The following is a 15316-nucleotide window of genomic DNA, read 5'->3' on the forward strand; positions in this document are numbered from 1 at the left end:
GCACGCCCAATTTTTCAGTTTTAGATTTGTTAAAAAAGTTTGAAATATCCAATAAATGTCGTTCCACTTCATGATTGTGTCCCACTTGTTGTTGATTCTTCACAAAAAAAATACAGTTTTATATCTTTATGTTTGAAGCCTGAAATGTGGCAAAAGGTCGCAAAGTTCAAGGGGGCCGAATACTTTCGCAAGGCACTGTAGTTAAGCTGTGGACTACTGAGTACGGACCATACATCTAGTTATTCTACATACAGAATACTGCTTACAGCTGGGACCACTACGCTGCATGCCCCAAGAGGACCCATGAAGCTGCAATCGCGGATCGTATGTGATTACTCATTTCCCTCTCTGACAGGACAGCCTTTCCCTTCTGTCTTTTCCGTTTTCATGGAAGCAGGGGTTAAAGGAGAAACGTGATTCCTATTCCAAATGGAAGAGGGGACACACTATCATAGGAAGCAACCAACAAAAATGTTGAACACATGCCAAGGTGAAATGTCCAACTGAAACTGAGGGAGGCAGAAGTCTTAAAGGACAGTAGAGATGGCTCTCCATGTTTCCATAGTATGCTATTCTTCTGTTGGTTAAACCCTTTCAGATATCTCACCCTATCAATATCAATTGACAATCTTTCATGAGTGTAACATCTATGTATGTTTTCTTTGTCCACAGGTAAAGGTAGCTCCAGCATCTCCTCTGACATTAGTTCGAGTACAGATCACACACCGACCAAAGCTCCAAAGAATGTGGCTACCACCGAAGGTAAGGCATCTGGTGCTCATTATTCAACCCCCCCTCCCCCATCCCCTTTCTGTAATACTGCCTATTTTTGGAGAAACTTGTGTGTTCCTGGGATAACCCTAAATTGAAAACAAACTCACGGCTCTCATCAGAGCTAAGGAGCCGGAGGCTTTTCTATTGCTTTGTTTCAAAACTCCTGCCCCCTCGAAGAGGAAGAATGCTTGTCCAAACTGGTAATATCAGGGTTGAGTGTTGTCAGTGAGCATGCTCTTTACCTCTGTGTGTGCGTGTGTGTGTGTGTGTGTGTGTGTGTGTGTGTGTGTGTGTGTGTGTGTGTGTGTGTGTCTGCCGGTGCGAGAGAGAAAAGGAGAGAGAGAGGAAGAGAGAAAGAAGACCAATGGGAAATGCTGAAGAGAACATATAATACTGTGATGTATTACATTGTCTAGCAATAGCAGGACTAGCTAAACGATGCCAATTTTCTGCTCTTTGTTTGGTCTGGAATGCATGGCCATCTAGCTGATCCATTAGGTTGTATCATCGGTGTAGTGGTTAGCTCTGTGCCTCTCACAAATAGACCATCTCCTTCCAAGCAGACATTGTTCCATGGTGGCTCTCCTTTTCCTTCCTCCAACCCCAGTTCCCAGTGAGTATGCCCAGGCAATGTGCCAACCTGGCTACATCAGGGGCCTGCTCTTCATTGTGCTAGTGTGTTTGTAACTCCTGTCGATTTTGTGGTTGTCAAACATCAAATAAAATCTCCAGGATATTAAGACAGTTGCATATATCCAAGCAACGCTCTGGCTTTGGTAAAAAAGTACTCTCCAATATGTGTAACATATGTCTTTCTTGAGGGTATGTCAATCTGTTTGACAGTTCGTCAATCAAAGGAGCTGACTGACTGCTTGCATTTATGGAATGAAACCCTAAATGTCTCCTTTTCTATCAGCTGTTTAGAATGTGTTTCATATAACTCTACTTAGCGCCTGCTGAGCTTCAATCTCCTCAAACCCATCATAGACAAAGGTCAGGCAGTTTTCCTTTTAAGAGAAAAAATGGCATAGGCTTCTTAATCATCTTTAGACAAACACACACACGCACGCACGCACGCACGCACACACACACACACACACACACACACACTCCATTGTATGGACACCAATCTTTTTATATTTGCTTTGAAAGAGAGGAATGAGGTATTCTTGTGGAGCCTCCCACAAGAAAACAAACACATAGGCTACCCAGTACTTCTGGCTGTCAGTCATACATTTCAAGGTGTTGCTGAGAGAAGAGAATATAAATAAGACTATTATGCTGTGAAACTTCATATTATATCAGATGCAATTTTTGTTTCGTACAAAAATGTGCATGTATGTGCGTATTAGTGATGCGTGGGTCAGCTGTTTGTCGCTCGCCTGCAATTGCTAATAACACATCCTCCATTTCCTTGACTATATGTGATAAAGTGGAAATCTGATGCCCGCACTAACCGCAAATACAGAGAAAATGTGCTGTACAGTCAGAGACGGCAAAATAATTTTTTAGATAGGCTTATGTTTCTGCTTATATTTTCCAACAATTTGGTAGGCTATTTGTCAACTTGTCTATAATTAGATACATTCAGCTTCCCTTCTGTCATTACTTGTTGCCCTAGAAGACTACAGTAAATAAACCCTTGCTCACCAGAATGTCATAAATCGATAGAATGAATGCTTCAATGCAGTTGACATTGGTAAAGTTTGTTTTTGCTTTCCTCTTCCATCTCCACGTCTCTCTTGCAGCAAAGACATTTAGGGACCGGGTAGAAAATAAAATAATTCCAAAAATACAGGAAAGATTTTCCATGCAAAATTTCCAAATGAGATCAGTTTGGCCGGTTTTAAGGAAATTAAAAGCTGTTAAAACAACCCAACAGGTTTTTATAAGATTTCAGACAGCTTGAATTAATATTTTATGTGGTTGAAATACTATCAGCTTTTATGATATTGATAAAGATAGCACCTTTACAGACGTTCCCTAACCGCATCAACTGCTAGCAACTGTTCCAGCAAGATGAAAGGCGTTGGAATGAAGACATTGAAAAGACGGACAGTTGTCTTTACTCTACTGCAGGAACTGATTCACATCCCATTTAAATATATGAAGAAATCCAGAGATTTGGCATGGCCAAATTCTCTCAAGATGCTAAAATAAATAAAGAATATTTCAAAAAGAGTCAAAATGTATATTTGGTATATCATTTTACTGCAATAACTGCTTAATTCTGCAGGAGTAAATATTATATTTGGCTATGTGAGAGGTTATGGGCCTACAGTCAGTGTCCATATTTCATTTAGGGTACTATTCCATTTAACCCATCTGAACAGCACAATTCCCTTGAAGTCCCAATCTTGTGATTGTCGAATTTGTATCCCGCCTCACAATCATCACACATAACATAGCCATATAGCCGTCACTGCTATCATCCTCTTTTAACACTTCACCAAATCTTTCCCAAACATTAGACTGCTGTTCTGGCCCTCCCTTCTATATATTTTCAACTCTCCATTTCGCAGATTTTATGTTATTGAGTTATTCTTTTTGCCTCAGTGGATCGACGTTAACTTTTTCTTCCCAAGTTTCCAAAAGCATTTGGCATGTATTTGGCGCACTACGACTCTAAAGTTAAGGCCTAGGCTGCGCATTAACGCCAGATACAAATAATGAAAGCAAAACCTCAATGTAGCCTATAGAAATGAATTCCACAAAAATTATACATTTATGGACTTTTAATGGATAGTTTTCTCTTTTTTCATGACCCTAAACATGCCAACCCCGTGGATATAATCGCGGGACTGTGGGTTATGAGTCAACCCACGCATCACTAGTGCATATGTATTGGTCTTAAGGTCTTTCAATGACTGGTTCCATAATGAACCACTCAGTAGCTAATGTAATCAACATTAATGTTCATTAATGTTAATGAATAATCCAATTAACCATTTGTGAACTGTAACAAGTCAATTCAGGAGGTTTGGTCTACCACTCTCAGCTTGGGTTCAAACAAGGCAGAGTATTGTTCCTCTCCAGACTACATTAGGCTCAGAGGGAAACGTTGACTCACCAGTATCTCTCCATCGAGGAGCTGCTGGAACCTTCACTGGGGTATTATGGGAAATTACTAATTGTGCCTTGTGTGTCTGCTAGCTAGGAGAACAACCTGTACGGGAGAGTGGGCCACGGTCGGTGGCTGCCCAACCATAATTCCGCTCCTGTGTTATGACAGAAATTGTTATTTTTTTTCTTCCTGCTAAGTGGGAGTAATTACATGGTCTGGAACCACCACAACCACAGCCAGTTTGCTTTCGTGACTCCAAAGCCCCCCCCCCCCCCCCCCCCCCACACACACACACACACACACACACACACACACTCCACCCAGCCCCACGGCCCTCTAAACTAATCAGGATGCAGGCTGCTCCTGCACAAAATCACACATTGGCTCAGAGCTCAGATCTGGAGGCATGGTCCATCACATTTCCTGGCCTTGTGAGCTTGGGAGTCACGAAAGCAAACTGGCTTTGCCAAACTTGCTGATTGGGAGAGGATCCTCTCTCTAGGCTATTTGAACTAGCTAAGGTTTGCATTCAGTAGCAGCACGGGTAATTTCATGATGACGCATCACTTGGATTATGTGAAGTCATCTGGGTGGCCTTATTTAATTGTGTACCTTCATAAGAAGAACAATAATATTGCATCAGTCTTGGCTTGGAAAGTTGTCAACCCTCACTGCACATATGGATGTGAAATCATGATTAAAGTGTTTGATGATACCAGACTTAGGACATACAGTGCCTTGCGAAAGTATTCGGCCCCCTTGGACTTTGCGACCTTTTGCCACATTTCAGGCTTCAAACATAAAGATATAAAACTGTATTTTTTGGTGAAGAATCAACAACAAGTGGGACACAATCATGAAGTGGAACGACATTTATTGGATATTTCAAACTTTTTTAACAAATCAAAAACTGAAAAATTGGGCGTGCAAAATTATTCAGCCCCCTTAAGTTAATACTTTGTAGCGCCACCTTTTGCTGCGATTACAGCTGTAAGTCGCTTGGGGTATGTCTCTATCAGTTTTGCACATCGAGAGACTGACATTTTTTCCCATTCCTCCTTGCAAAACAGCTCGAGCTCAGTGAGGTTGGATGGAGAGCATTTGTGAACAGCAGTTTTCAGTTCTTTCCACAGATTCTCGATTGGATTCAGGTCTGGACTTTGACTTGGCCATTCTAACACCTGGATATGTTTATTTTTGAACCATTCCATTGTAGATTTTGCTTTATGTTTTGGATCATTGTCTTGTTGGAAGACAAATCTCCGTCCCAGTCTCAGGTCTTTTGCAGACTCCATCAGGTTATCTTCCGGAATGGTCCTGTATTTGGCTCCATCCATCTTCCCATCAATTTTAACCATCTTCCCTGTCCCTGCTGAAGAAAACGCCAAACATAACGTTTTGCATTGTTGCCAAAAAGTTCAATTTTGGTTTCATCTGACCAGAGCACCTTCTTCCACATGTTTGGTGTGTCTCCCAGGTGGCTTGTGGCAAACTTTAAACAACACTTTTTATGGATATCTTTAAGAAATGGCTTTCTTCTTGCCACTCTTCCATAAAGGCCAGATTTGTGCAATATACGACTGATTGTTGTCCTATGGACAGAGTCTCCCACCTCAGCTGTAGATCTCTGCAGTTCATCCAGAGTGATAATGGGCCTCTTGGCTGCATCTCTGATCAGTCTTCTCCTTGTATGAGCTGAAAGTTTAGAGGGACGGCCAGGTCTTGGTAGATTTGCAGTGGTCTGATACTCCTTCCATTTCAATATTATCGCTTGCACAGTGCTCCTTGGGATGTTTAAAGCTTGGGAAATCCTTTTGTATCCAAATCCGGCTTTAAACTTCTTCACAACAGTATCTCGGACCTGCCTGGTGTGTTCCTTGTTCTTCATGATGCTCTCTGCGCTTTTGACGGACCTCTGAGACTATCACAGTGCAGGTGCATTTATACGGAGACTTGATTACACACAGGTGGATTGTATTTATCATCATTAGTCATTTAGGTCAACATTGGATCATTCAGAGATCCTCACTGAACTTCTGGAGAGAGTTTGCTGCACTGAAAGTAAATGGGGCTGAATAATTTTGCACGCCCAATTTTTCAGTTTTTGATTTGTTAAAAAAGTTTGAAATATCCAATAAATGTCGTTCCACTTCATGATTGTGTCCCACTTGTTGTTGATTCTTCACAAAAAAATACAGTTTTATATCTTTATGTTTGAAGCCTGAAATGTGGTAAAAGGTCGCAAAATTCAAGGGGGCCGAATACTTTCGCAAGGCACTGTATATTGCCATCATGCAGTAGACTATTGCAGAGCTTATTTGAGGGTTTGGGAATTTGTTCATTCCATTGGCTTGCCGTGCACCTGCATCAAGTCACTCTTTGGGATTTAGCTCCCTCGTGTTTTCCCAGAACCTTCTTGTGGTTCAGCAATACTTCTTCATGCCTTTTTTCCACATGAAGAAGATGAAGAGTTATACCCCTCGTCTCCATCACAGCGGATCTAAGCAAGTGGAAAATACCTTTTGATGAAGTCATCCAATATCATTCTGTGATATGTGTTTTTTATGGCTATTTAGGAGAGCTTGTGGGCTCAAACAGCTGACCTGCTTATTAGCTTCAGACTGTACATTCCTCCCCTGGGATGGATGAGGTTGAAGACTCCCAGCATGGGTTAAACCATTGCCCTGCAGTCTGGGCCTGCCTGGAGGGTTTTCTTTGGCACGGTTCTACTCTGGGGTGGAATGTGGTTCAGCCATAGAAATAGGATGTGTAGAACTCCTATAGTATTTAGTCATCTCATCACCCAGAACCTATAGTATGTAGCAACAGTGGCTGTTTTAGATATTGCATATGTAGTTGAGAGTGAGCAATTATAATATGAAAAATCCCACTTGGCATAGTAGTATCAGGCTTCTTCAGTCACAGATAAGAGAGTGATTCATTGGAAAGTTGACCATGTCAAAGCCATGCACCTTCTGTGTTGACATCCCCCCCCCCCCAAACCAACCAGCAATTTGTTCTGGCACCAGGAAGGCAACTTAGAAACAGTGAATGGTGGGGAAAATACACATGCCCGCTTCCTTCCTGTCTGACCAGGAACAAAAGAAAAGTGAAACAGTGTGTAGGGAAAAGTAGCCATTAGTCTTCTACTCGTGAACATGATAAAATAATATGAGGTGGAATTTAGCCATTTTAATGTAAAAGTGTGATAAGGAATCAGGCTCTGTTGGCCATTGGAATCAAACTAATTATTCTTCCAGTTAATTTCATACCCAATATCAAATCCAATTTCCCCCAGCCTAATACATTTCTTATTGGATTATCGCAAGATCCATAGTAGCCTCTCAATTAGCAATGGCATTGTCATTCATCAACCCACACAGGATATGGAGCCATATATTCAAATCCAATAATCCACATGTATTGTCCTCTGTACAATAATCAGCCTCTGGCCAGTCTGAAGTGTGTTTCCACTTGGCTACTCTGAAGTCAGTGAGGGTCAGCAGTGCAGTCTAAACAGTGCAAAGTAGAAAACTCTGCTGTCTCCAAAATGTTAACATTTTGATCCTCCAAAGGACGATAAATCCCTTGAATTCCAGCTGTTTGTAAACTACTCGCCCCATAGACCCATGATCCATTTATTTTGTATGCTCAAGTAAATACACTACACAGTCAAAAGTATGTGGACACCTGCTCATTGAACATCTCATTCCCAAATCATGGGCATTAATATGGAGTTTGCACTCTTATGGGAAGGCTTTCCACTAGCTGTTGGAACTTTGCTGCGGGGACTTGAACCACAAGAGCATTAGTGAGGTCGGGCGATTAGGCCTTGCTTGCAGTCGGTGTTCCAATTCATGCCAAAGGTGTTCGATGGGGTTGAGGTCAGGGCTCTGTGCAGGCCAGTCAAGTTCTTCCACATCAATCTCGACAAACCATTTCTGTATGGACCTCGCTTTGTGCACAGTTGCATCACTCCAGAGAACATGTTTTCACTGCTCCAGAGTCCAATGGCAGGGAACTTTACACCACTGCAGTCAACACTTGGCATCATGCGGCCGCTCAGCCATGGAAACCCATTTCATGAAGCTCTCGACAAACAGTTCTGGTGCCTACATTTACATTTTAGTCATTTAGCAGACACTCTTATCCAGAGTGACTTATAGTGGTGAGTGCTTACATTTTCATTATTTTTTGCATACTGGTCCCCCATGGGACTCAAACCCACAGCACCATTCTCTACCAACTGAACTACACAGGACTGTGCAGATGTTTATTCTCGGCGGTCCCATTCTGTGAGCTTGTGTGGCCTATCACTTCGTTGCTGAGCCGTTGTTGCTCCTAGATGTATCCACGTCACAATAACAGCACTTACAGTTGACTAGGGCAGCTCTAGCGGGGCAGAAATTTGATGAACTGAATTGTTGGAAAGATGGCATCCTGTAACGGTGCCACAGTGAAAGTCCCTGAACTCTTCAGTAAGGCTGTTCTACTGCCAATGTTTGTCTATGGAGATTACATGGCTGTGTGCTCGATTTTATACACCTGTCAGCAACGGGTGTGGCTAAAATAGCTGAATCCACTAATTTGAAGGGGTGCCCACATACTTTTGTATATACAGTATAGTGCATATATGATGTATGCTCATGTAGATTTTTCATTGTCAGATATGAAATGGTCTGAGGAGATGTTTGTCTGTTATGATGAACAGCACGACACAGGATATTCCATAGTGTTACTATAAGCTACAAAACCTTACCAGTGGGTACTAGTAAGATTCCTCAAGACAGTATTTTTTATTTTTTTTAACAGCTATCATCAAAACCTTCTGTGTTTTCAGTGCACTGATCATAAATAACACAGTTAATTTATTAGTGATTGAGCGGGTTGTTCCCTAACCAAACAATAACACAGGCCCCTGGCAAACGTCACACTTTTGCGGAAGCGCTGTGTTTTCCGAGCATTAGCAGAACGTTTTTGCTACACCGAGAGAGGCGGTCTACCCATCATTTGTCCTCCAGCCTGACAGCTGTGTTGAAAGGTGCTCAAACAGGCATGGCGGTTTGTTTAGAGGAGGAAGCTGTTTCTATATGGAAATGTCTTGCAGGTGCTAGACTGCCAGCGTTGTAGACCCTGACCCCATGTTTGACTTCTAGTGGCAGACCAAGCAGAGCTGTGTTTGAGGTCTGCTTGAAATAAGTTACATGTAGGTCTACGCTATGACAACTCCTCTACAAGGGATAATATACATAATATACAGTAAAGAAATAGCAAGGATCTGTCAATGTAGGCCACACAGTGTTCCAATGTTAAATCATCGCAATATGGAGGGTAGATGGATTATTAAACTATAGTTGCCCTATTTTAGTTTGATTTAGATACTTTACTCCCTCCAACATGCTATTTACCGATAATCAAGCTCATGTTTCACAAAGAAAACATTGAAAAAAAATAGCTGTCTTGAGGTGGTTTGTATGCGAGTCTAAGATATATTTGTTGTAATTGCACCTCCTTTCTGTCTACTATCTCAGCCCCTCCCCCATTCTCTCCCTCACTTCCAGAGTGAGGAAATGTGAGCGTCAGGCACAGAAAATAACTGTTGAGATTGCAAGAGAAAAAGAAAAACAACAAGTAAAAGTCATTTCCTCAAGGAGGAGGGGAAGGGAGCACAGTTTGCCTCAGTCTTTCATCTTATAATTCTTCTCTGATTTACTGCTTAGTCTTTTCATGATCTATCTCTGGAAGGCAGGACATAGACCCACTTGTTTGAATACAGTTGCGGTGTTGGTTTCTTTCACTCTGAATCCCACTTTTCAGTATTATAACTGGAGCATGTTCGACAGGAGTTGGGAAAGACGCCATGTGGTCCCGCTAGTCAGGTTTTGGCTATACAACACCTGGATCTGTGTGAGTCTGTGTGCCAATATGACATCAGATGTGGATATAGGGCTTTACCTTGCTCTGGTTTATCTCTTCCTTTTGCTCTGAGGGTTGTGTCACTACTCAGTAGAGAAAGTGACAGCTGTGGTGGAAGCAACCATGCCATATGGATGAAAATTACAGCCCTATATCCAGGGGTTTTAAAGCCAGAGCAGAAGACATGTAGCAAAGCATCTGGGATGTTCTCTACATTTCCTCCAATCATAACGCAATGGTTTGGGGAATTCTTTCCTCACTGGCTGCGATCTACTGTGCATCTGTTGCAAATGGCTAAGGAACAGATCAACATTTACTGGGGGGAGGGATGGCCCAAAATAGGGGAGGGTTGCCAAACTTACATTTTTTGCTTTGGGGAGGGTTCTGTTTTTTTTATCCAGCACCGGGGAAAGTTGTGTCTTTTTTCCCTGGTTTACATTCTCTATTCTAATCATATTTTCCCTATAAACAATAGCTTGGCTCACTTTTGATATTACCTTAATACAGTTTAGAAATGTTTGTGAAGGTTTGGTGTGGCTATTATTAAGATTTAGCTACTGGAGGCCTATGATATGAAGGCGTTGTGCCCCTGCACTCCAATTTACTCTGACAGTTTAACTTGAGTTGAGGAAGACTGTTTCAGTTACTCCTATAATCTAACAGTATCATGCTTATCTTTATACAACATGTTTGTATATTTGTATGAAAATTTATGAATTACCCTCCTCCTGTACGTCTATATCTATCTGAACAGCAGACGCAGTAGCCATCTGACATAAAGAAATGTATATATCTATGGGGTTTGGCCTAAGCTTCTCTTCCATTATGCAGACGAATATATACAGTTGAAGTCAGAAGTTTACATACACCATAGCCAAATACATTTAAACTCAGTTTTTCACAATTCCTGACAATTAATCCTAGTAAAAATTATGTGTCTTAGGTCAGTTTGGATCACCACTTTATTTTAAGAATGTGAAATGTCAGAATAATAGTAGAGAGAACAATTTATTTCAGCTTTTATTTCTTTCATATTCCAAGTGGGTCAGAAGTTTACGTACACTCAATTAGTATTTGGTAGCATTGCCTTTTAAATTGTTTAACTTGGGCCAAACGTTTCGGGTAGCCTTCCAAAAGCTTCCCACAATAAATTGGGTGAATGTTGGCCCATTCCTCCTGACAGAGCTGGAGTAACTGAGTCAGGTTTGTAGGCCTCCTTGCTCGCATACGCTTTTTCAGTTCTGCCCACAAATTTTCTATGGGATTGAGGTCAGGGCTTTGTGATGGCCACTCCAATACCTTGACTTTGTTGTCCTCAAGCCATTTTGCCACAACTTTGGAAGTATGCTTGGGGTCATTGTCTATTTGGAAGACCCATTTGCGACCAAGCTTTAACTTCCTGACTGATGTCTTGAGATGCTTCAATATATCCACATAACTTTCCTACCTCATGAGGCCATCAATTTTGTGAAGTGCACCAGTCCTTCCTGCAGCAAAGCACCCAACAACATGATGCTGCCACCCCTGTGCTTCATGGTTAGGAACTTGGGAGGGTGTTCTTCGGCTTGCAAGCATCCCCCTTTTTCGATGGTCATTATATGGCCAAGCAGTTATATTTCTGTTTCATCAGACCAGAGGACATTTGTTCAAAACGTATGATCTTTGTCCCCATGTGCGGTTGCAAACCGTAGTCTGGCTTTTTATGACGGTTTGGAGCAGTGGCTTCTTCCTTGCTGAGCGGCCTTTCAGGTTATGTCGATATAGGACTCGTTTTACTGTGGATATATAGATACTTTTGTACCTGTTTCCTCTAGCATCTTCACAAGGTCCTTTGCTGTTGTTCTGGGATTGATTTGCACTCTTCGCACCAAAATACATTCATCTCGAATGGTATGACGGCTGCGTGGTCCTATGGTGTTTATACTTGTTTGTACAGATGAACGTGGTACCTTCAGGATGAACCAGACTTGTGGAGGTCTACAATTTTTTTTTCTGAGGTCTTGGCTGATTTCTTTTGATTTTCCCATGATGTCAAGCAAAGAGGCACTTGAGATTGAAGGTAGGCCTTGAAATACATCCACAGCTACACCTCCAATTGACTCAAATTATGTCAATTAGCCTATCAGAGGCTTCTAAAGCCATTAAATCAGTTGTTTAAAGGCACAGTCAACTTGGTGTCTGAATACTTAGATCTGAATGCATATGGGTGTCTGTAATTTTTTTTTTTTTTTATATATATATATATATCTGTTAAATTCAAATCTTTCCTGTCATGTTGTCTGGTGCAAAACATTTTGTAAAGGAAAATGGCATATTGAAGATTTTTGAATATCCACATGAAATACTGTCAGCAATTGAATGGAAGCATAGCTATGGACACCCTAAAGACTCTGGCAAGTGCACTAGTCCAGTGTCACTTTGATTATGCCTGCACATCATGGGTCACCAGCAGCCCCAAACAATAAAGAATATTGCTACCAGCAAAACAAGCTTGTAAGAAGTGTACTTAAACTCCCCTCTCATACTCATCTGGAGGTTGAGCAATTTTTCTTCTCTATCTCTGTAATGTGTCTGTATCTATGTAATTGTATATGTATTTACATAAAATCTCGGGACCACAATGGAATACGTTTATTGTGCAATCCCCGTCACTTTAAAAAAATGTTTGTGTATATATGTATTTTTTTTTTACTGACAAATAAAATCAATCAATCAATCCAAACTGGTGAATGGAAAAAGACATCTGTTACAATACACCAAAAAGTTTAATGTCAAGACAAGCGTTTGATACTGGGTAAGCCTCCCTACAAGGTAGGGAGAGATGTACAGTGCCTTGCGAAAGTATTCGGCCCCCTTGAACTTTGCGACCTTTTGCCACATTTCAGGCTTCAAACATAAAGATATAAAACTGTATTTTTTTGTGAAGAATCAACAACAAGTGGGACACAATCATGAAGTGGAACGACATTTATTGGATATTTCAAACTTTTTTAACAAATCAAAAACTGAAAAATTGTGCGTGCAAAATTATTCAGCCCCTTTACTTTCACTGCAGCAAACTCTCTCCAGAAGTTCAGTGAGGATCTCTGAATGATCCAATGTTGACCTAAATGACTAATGATGATAAATACAATCCACCTGTGTGTAATCAAGTCTCCGTATAAATGCACCTGCACTGTGATAGTCTCAGAGGTCCGTTAAAAGCGCAGAGAGCATCATGAAGAACAAGGAACACACCAGGCAGGTCCGAGATACTGTTGTGAAGAAGTTTAAAGCCGGATTTGGATACAAAAAGATTTCCCAAGCTTTAAACATCCCAAGGAGCACTGTGCAAGCGATAATATTGAAATGGAAGGAGTATCAGACCACTGCAAATCTACCAAGACCTGGCCGTCCCTCTAAACTTTCAGCTCATACAAGGAGAAGACTGATCAGAGATGCAGCCAAGAGGCCCATGATCACTCTGTATGAACTGCAGAGATCTACAGCTGAGGTGGGAGACTCTGTCCATAGGACAACAATCAGTCGTATATTGCACAAATCTGGCCTTTATGGAAGAGTGGCAAGAAGAAAGCCATTTCTTAAAGATATCCATAAAAAGTGTTGTTTAAAGTTTGCCACAAGCCACCTGGGAGACACACCAAACATGTGGAAGAAGGTGCTCTGGTCAGATGAAACCAAAATTGAACTTTTTGGCAACAATGCAAAACGTTATGTTTGGCGTAAAAGCAACACAGCTCATCACCCTGAACACACCATGCCCACTGTCAAACATGGTGGTGGCAGCATCAAGGTTTGGGCCTGCTTTTGTTCAGCAGGGACAGGGAAGATGGTTAAAATTGATGGGAAGATGGATGGAGCCAAATACAGGACCATTCTGGAAGAAAACCTGATGGAGTCTGCAAAAGACCTGAGACTGGGACGGAGATTTGTCTTCCAACAAGACAATGATCCAAAACATACAGCAAAATCTACAATGGAATGGTTCAAAAATTAACATATCCAGGTGTTAGAAAGGCCAAGTCAATGTCCAGACCTGAATCCAATCGAGAATCTGTGGAAAGAACTGAAAACTGCTGTTCACAAATGCTCTCCATCCAACCTCACTGAGCTCGAGCTGTTTTGCAAGGAGGAATGGGAAAAAAATTCAGTCTCTCGATGTGCAAAACTGATAGAGACATACCCCAAGCGACTTACAGCTATAATCGCAGCAAAAGGTGGCGCTACAAAGTATTAACTTAAGGGGGCTGAATAATTTTGCACGCCCAATTTTTCAGTTTTTGATTTGTTAAAAAAGTTTGAAATATCCAATAAATGTTGTTCTACTTCATGATGGTGTCACACTTGTTGTTTATTCTTCACAAAAAAATACAGTTTTATATCTTTATGTTTGAAGCCTGAAATGTGGCAAAAGGTCGCAAAGTTCAAGGGGGCCGAATACTTTCGCAAGGCACTGTATTTTCTGTTTTTTGTTGATATTGACATAGTCTATTTATTGGTGTTGAAAACGCAAACCATGATATTGAAGTGCCTGAAATCTGTGTGCTTTGTTTATTGGTTGTGTGGTGCATATTCGTTGCATATAATTAATTAGATATATATAATTTCTCCCTAGCTGATCATTGCCTGCAGCCGGCTTTGATTGCAATGTACAGGCAGGGAGAGTGGTCAGTGCACTGTCAATCATCTGGCCAGGAGCCCTGCGTGGCATTAACTGTGCCACAAAAGCATGCCGAAGTGACAAAGACGATTTCCACGTTTATAAACACATGGTCGTTAACATTATTTTGAGTTAATTATATGAGGGGGGAGGGTGTTCCGTTTATTTTACAGTACAAGGGAAGGGTCATGTGAAAATATGTTTTACATTGGGAGGGTTGTCATTTTTTGAGTTGGACCAGCCCCCAGCTCTAGCTATGTATCGTGGCCATCATTCCACACCTGCTGTCCACACTGTCACTAAACTAAACATTGCTAAATCTACATGTATAGTACACTACCTCAAGCACGCTCTATGTCCAGGAGCAGCAGTTGGTTAGAAGACATTAAGCACTTCCTGCTTTTCCCTCTTGATACCCTGTTTTAGCAACCTGTAAATGTTGCATCAGCTTCTAATGTTTCTACAGTCAGCGCTTTGCAAGAGGCTGGATCAGTTCTACCCTGACGCCAAATTACTTTTAGAGCCTCAGAATGTCATCTCCGTTCAGGGAAATTAGTGCTGTGATACATAGACACACAATGGCCTCTCTCTGAGCTGAGAAAGTTGGAGCAGATCAGGCCTGGGTTTGGCTGTCGTATATCTGAGGGTCTGCAGTCCTCCTCAGCGAAGATTTACGAAGTGAGGAGAGGCAAGGGGGAGGGATTGTGTGTCCTTGGAGCAGACACTGAGGCCTTTTTTTCCGAGGCCCTGAGGATATTAGTGTTGTTTTGGGGGTATGTGTCAGAGGGGCCAGAAGACACGTGGTGCTGCTCATGCTCAGTGAGGAGCAGGCTGTTTGGGAGAGAAAAGTCATGCTGGTCGTTCTAAAACTCCCACAGTTTCCTGCCCTAGTATGCACATTG

At 41.6% G+C, this 15316-nt stretch overlaps 1 protein-coding gene across 2 annotated transcripts in view; it reads left to right on the forward strand.

The window, feature by feature from the left end:
- LOC110489875 (F-box/LRR-repeat protein 7) overlaps positions 1 to 15316 on the forward strand; it is a 37669-nt gene that overhangs the window by 6994 nt on the left and 15359 nt on the right. For both annotated transcript variants that reach the window (XM_021562831.2, XM_036944143.1), the window contains exon 2: positions 673 to 762. In XM_021562831.2, the coding sequence (XP_021418506.1) occupies positions 673 to 762 (90 nt within the window). The remainder of the gene's footprint in view (positions 1 to 672; positions 763 to 15316) is intronic.

This window comes from Oncorhynchus mykiss, chromosome 15 (genome assembly GCF_013265735.2).
Source record: "Oncorhynchus mykiss isolate Arlee chromosome 15, USDA_OmykA_1.1, whole genome shotgun sequence".
Lineage (NCBI taxonomy): Eukaryota > Metazoa > Chordata > Actinopteri > Salmoniformes > Salmonidae > Oncorhynchus > Oncorhynchus mykiss.